The sequence below is a fragment of the Lepus europaeus genome, chromosome 6 (genome assembly GCF_033115175.1).
Source record: "Lepus europaeus isolate LE1 chromosome 6, mLepTim1.pri, whole genome shotgun sequence".
Classification (NCBI taxonomy): domain Eukaryota; kingdom Metazoa; phylum Chordata; class Mammalia; order Lagomorpha; family Leporidae; genus Lepus; species Lepus europaeus.
Genome location: NC_084832.1, coordinates 33,873,636 through 33,878,574, shown reverse-complemented (window position 1 = coordinate 33,878,574; position 4,939 = coordinate 33,873,636). Strand labels below are relative to the sequence as shown.

The window sequence follows — 4,939 nt, the reverse complement described above, 5'->3', positions numbered from 1 at the left end:
CTCCCTACATGCAGACCTCTTTGAAATAAACAAGGTGGGAGTGGGAGGCTTTAAATCTGTCTTCCTCTCTTCTGGGATTTAGAAGATTTTCTCACAGCCAAGTTCTGCCCCAATGGAAAGCACAAACTTCTCAACATTTCAATGACTCCATCTTCTCCAAGAGAGGAGGAAAGGGGACCTAGAAGAGCAAGATGAGTCTTGTTCAGTGGAGAAAACGCCCAGGAGAGGCTCAGAGTCTCTCTCCTAAATATCTCCCACCCCACCATCCTATTTGAATCAATAGGGGAGAAAATCCGTTTAAAATAAACCTCACTCTGTAAAATAAAGAGCAGCTAAGGTGAAGTTCTATGGGGGGAAAAGCTTAGTTTGAAACCATCTGTTTTCTATATCTTAGATACAAAAAAAAAAAAAAACTTGTTAAAATTGTTTTATTTTCCTAGGATAATTTTGGAGGCCCTACATTCCACCTTCTTGTCAGCTCCAAGACTGCTTCACTCTCCCTAATGTCCCACAAGCAACACGGAGCCAGGCCACAGAGGTGTAGGCTGGGCCATTGTAAAGTGTGGACTCCACCTAATCCTGCAGCCTGTCTCCCAGTTCCAAACCCCTTCTTCAGTTGTGCCCCTACCCTCCTTCCGGTGCTGGACAGCAGCCATTGTGGTTTCATTTGAACGCAAAAAATAAACCAAGTAAGATATGAATGGGGTGGTGAGACTTAGAGGGGAAAATTAAGTCAAACACGCAGACAGAACAACTAGCTTTGCTACCCAGAATTTCACCTTCCGATTCATTTGGTTTTCAACTCAGCTCCTGTGTGCAGGGTTGGGGCAGTGGTCATCACCGGGCCTCGTCTCTTCCTTGGGGGTAAATGAAGCTGCAGATTATGGTTCCCCGGAGTTAAATTTCTAAAGCATTTTTCTTCGCTTTTGTTCTGCTTTGTCTTACTTTGTCTAGCTTTATTTTTTTTTTCTTTTTTTGGTGGTTGGTAGGTTTTGTTTTGTTTTTGTACATAGTTCCTTGGTCCCAGGAGATTCTGATAAGTGTCTCTGGTCAAAAACAGTCCATTTCCCTACCCTTCCCGGTCTCCCCCCACCCTACCCCCAGAACCGTCCTGCTCCTCAGAACCCATGCCCATCTTCCACTCTCCTTCCCCCAACTTCCCACTCACCAAAGGCTCCCCCCTTCGGCCCCTACAGCCTCTCTCGTCTCCACACCGGGTCCCTGGCCGCTAGGCTGGGGGACAGGAAGGGCAGGGGGCAGAGAGGAGCGCGCAGAGGACCTCCCCAGTTGCAAGCAGGATAACGGACACTAGGAACCGAGGGGCAGCCCCCTCCCCTCCCACCACCAGGTGCCCCGCGGCTCCTCGCTCTGCCCCGCCCTCAGTAAGTGGCAGAGAATTTCATCCGCTTCTGCTTCTGTCTCTGGTTGCAAAACCACACCCGCACCACGTTCTTTTTGAGGTCCAGTTTCTCGGCGATGGCGGCGATCTTCTCCGACGAGGGCCGGGGCTGAACTGCGAAGTAGGCCTCGAGGGAGCGCTTCTCGGGCGCGGCGATAGAAGTCCGCTTGCGCTTCTTCTCGCCGCCGTTGAAGAGCTCGGGCTTGTTCATTTTCTCCCGCTGCGCGCCCTCGGCCTCCTCGAGCCACGCCTGCAGGATGGGCTTAAGCGCGATCATGTTGTTGTGCGAGAGCGTGAGCGACTCGAACCTGCAGATGGTGCTCTGGCTGAGCGAGCCCACGCCCGGGATCTTGAGGTTGGCCAGCGCCGAGCCCACGTCGGCCTGCGTCACGCCCAGCTTGATGCGCCGCTGCTTGAAGCGCTCGGCGAACGCCTCGAGCTCGCGCGGGTCCGTGTCCGAGTCGCAGATGGACGCCAGGCCCGCCGCGCCCACCACGGCCGCCGCCGCCGACGCGGCCGCCACCTGCCCTGCCGCCGCCGCCGCCGCCGCTGCCGCCGCGCCGTGGTGCGCCGCGGCCGCCACCAAGCCGGGGTGCGGCAGCCCGGACGGCATGTTCATGGCGGCCGCCGCCGCCGGGTGCGACAGGTGGCCCAGGCCGTGCATGTGCGGGTGAGGGTGCGCCGAGCCGCCCAGCAGCCCGCCGCCCGGGCCGCCGCCGCCGCCCCCGGGGCCGCCGCCGCCGCCGCCACCGCCCCCCGGGCCGCCGCCGCCGGGGCCGCCGCCGCCGCCCGGGCCGCCGCCGCCCCCCGGGCCGTCGTGGGCGCCGCCGCCGGCCCCCGCCGCGCCCGCGCCGCCAGCGCCGGCCATGAGCGCGAGCGACGGCGAGGAGATGTGGTCCAGCAGGTCGCCGGGCTCGAGCGCCTGGTGGTGGTGGTGGTGGTGGTGGTGGTGCGCTAGCGGCACGGTGGACGTGGACGTGCAGGGCACGCTGTTCATCGTGTGGTACGTGGCGTCCGGCTTGAAAGGGTGGCTCTTGCCCTGGGACACGGCGATGTCCACGGCCGCCAGCGCCTCGGCCCGCGCCAGAAGCGTCTCGTCCAGGCTGGCGAAGAGGTTGCTCTGCAGCTGCAGGCGACACAAACCAAACCAAACAAAACCACAAAACCAAACAAACAAAAAAAGAGCACAAACAGGAAAAAAAAAATAACAAAACGCAACACAACACGCACACACACACACACACACGCCGGAAAGCACAACAAGCAGAGGGCAGACACACAGAGCAAACCAAAATAACACCGAGGGCGGGATGGGGGACACAGAGGGGCCGGGGCACGGGGGTGTGTAGAGGGGGCCACAGGAACACATTCCGGGGACGGGCGTGGGAGACGAAAAAGGAGGGGAGAAGAAGAACGAGAAATGGAGATGTAACTCGCAGCTGGGGACCCGAGCACGCACACACCGCCTTCCGGAGGCGCGAGATTAACGGAGAAAGTGGAGGGAAGTCCAGAGTCACGGCCCCAGCGCTCCCGGCTCCGGGCGCGGGCGCCCGGCGCGGACACGGCGGCGGCCGGGGGACACCGCACTAAGCGCCGCCGGACAAAACGTGCCTCGCCGCGGGGCTCCGCCAACACCCCCTGCCAGCAAGTCCCCGCACCCGCACCTGCACCGACCAGCTCCCGACATGCAGCGTCTCGGCCAGGGGGAAGGGGCGGGCGCGCGGGCCGGGGCCGCGGGCGTGGGGGCGCTTACCGGCGGCGTGGGCAGGCAGGCCCGCCGGATGGCCTCGGAGCTGGAGTGCAGCGACGGGTACTTGTGCTCAGGGAGGGTGGGATGCATGGCAAAGTGAGGCTGCTTGCTGTTCATGGACATCATCTTGACGGCTTGGCATGTAAATCCAAAAACACTCCGAAAGTCCGCGGGAAAGTGCGCACGCCGGCTCCCCCGGCCTCCCTTCCGAGGCGGCGGCCGCGGCGGCTGGCGGCGACTGCGCCGCGGGCGGCTGCTGCTCCTGCTGCCGCCCGATGCTCCCTTGGACCGCGCAGAGCGCCGCGCGCCGGGCTCGCGTTCCCGCTTCTCCGAGAGCTCTAGCCCCGCGCGCCGACGGGATGCACTCCTCTTACACCTGCGCCCCACTTCTCGCGGCCGGCCCGGGGAGCTCTCGCGAGAGCTCACGGCCCCACCACGCTGACAGGCATCAGCTGTCTCCGTCTGTCTGGCGCGCGCTCTCCCTTTCGGCGGCGCGGTGCGTCTGCGCGCGCGCGCGCGCTCCACCGGCAGCGACCGGCGCGTGGGAGCCACTCTTATAGTGACCACCGGCAAGGACAGCGCAGGTGATGCACCTGTAGCTGCCGGGGCATGCGCACTGAACGCCTCACCTTTCCCACCGCGGGTCTGCAAAGATCAGAAGGGCCAGCTATTGTCTAAGGGAAGGCACCTTTAGAGGGAGAAAGACAGGATGCGAGCACGCCTCTCTGTGGGTTGTTTTGTTGTTGTTGTTGTTGTTTTCCCTCTCATCTCACGCACGGAATATATGCGCATTATTTAGGCACACCTCTCCGGGATGCCTAACAAGCTGTTATATAATGTATACAGCTGGGCGTTTGTACGTTAAATTATGCCCGTGCATTCTTCTGTATACAGAGAAAAATAACAACCCAGAGATTGAGAAGGTGCTGTCTTTTGCTGCAAGGACCAGCTCCTTTCAAGGTGTATAAATATATTCCTGGAGAATACTCGTGGTGACAGGCATTTGTTTGAAGCAGTCAGACGCTATTGATTTCCATATAATCTAATTTCCTCCGCATACTTTGTTGCTGTTGTTGTTGTTGTTGTTGATATAGCTGTGTCAGGCGCCGCCAGTGACAGCCACTTAGGAGCCAGAGGAGCGTGTGCTTTCTACTCGGAAAGGGATGTTGAAATGAAATCGTGCGTTTCTCGTATTGTTTGTCTCCTTTAACCGTGTACAAGCCCACGTTTCAAACGAGCTTCGCATGATCTGAGGCTTTTAGTAATCAAAAGGAAAAAATAGTGAACAGGGTGCAGCTTGGACCCTTTCCTCCAAGTGCTTGGGCGCGCGCACACACACACACACACTTCCGAATGCTGGAAACTCCAGTAACAGGAGACCGCTTCAGAGAAAGATAACTTTCTGTCCCTTCCCATCATTTTGGCTCTTTGCCTCTGACTTTTGTTTGTTTATATTTTTCCGTTGAAAGTTAAGACAGGATCAAGCTAATTTACAGGAAAGCGTGATTGAAAATAATTCAAACCAAGTTGAAAGAACAGACACGAGCTCTGGTGCAGCCTTAGTTCTGTTTGGATTTGTCTTGTTTTGTAATCACTGTGAAGTCAAGACCTAAGAAGAAGAGTAAATCAATTAGCCAACCTGCTATAGGGCTCTTAGGTGGCAGGCAGATCAAGGACTTCCCGGGGGAGCCATAGTTCAGGTGCCCCGAGTCCCCAGGGATGCAGCGCTTACTCTGGGTGATAATAACGGCCCAGATGTTATCACATCTACACAGGAGAGCTGCAGAGTT

At 58.4% G+C, this 4,939-nt stretch overlaps 1 protein-coding gene across 1 annotated transcript; it reads right to left on the bottom strand.

The window, feature by feature from the left end:
- Window positions 1-1,379: 1,379 nt before the first annotated feature.
- On the bottom strand, window positions 1,380-3,275 carry POU4F1 (POU class 4 homeobox 1). Its single transcript, XM_062195288.1, has 2 exons — window positions 3,153-3,275; window positions 1,380-2,525 (listed from the first exon to the last, which is right to left on the bottom strand). Exons 1-2 carry the CDS (start codon window positions 3,273-3,275, stop codon window positions 1,380-1,382), a joined length of 1,269 nt encoding a protein of 422 aa, XP_062051272.1.
- Window positions 3,276-4,939: the final 1,664 nt, after the last annotated feature.

Bases quoted from the DNA above. Each gene is read 5' to 3' on its own strand.
- POU4F1 (XM_062195288.1), bottom strand. From the start codon at position 3,275: ATGATGTCCATGAACAGCAAGCAGCCTCACTTTGCCATGCATCCCACC. The intron at 2,526-3,152 runs GTAAGCGCCCCC...TGTCGCCTGCAG, and splicing joins CCTGCCTGCCCACGCCGCCG to CTGCAGAGCAACCTCTTCGC.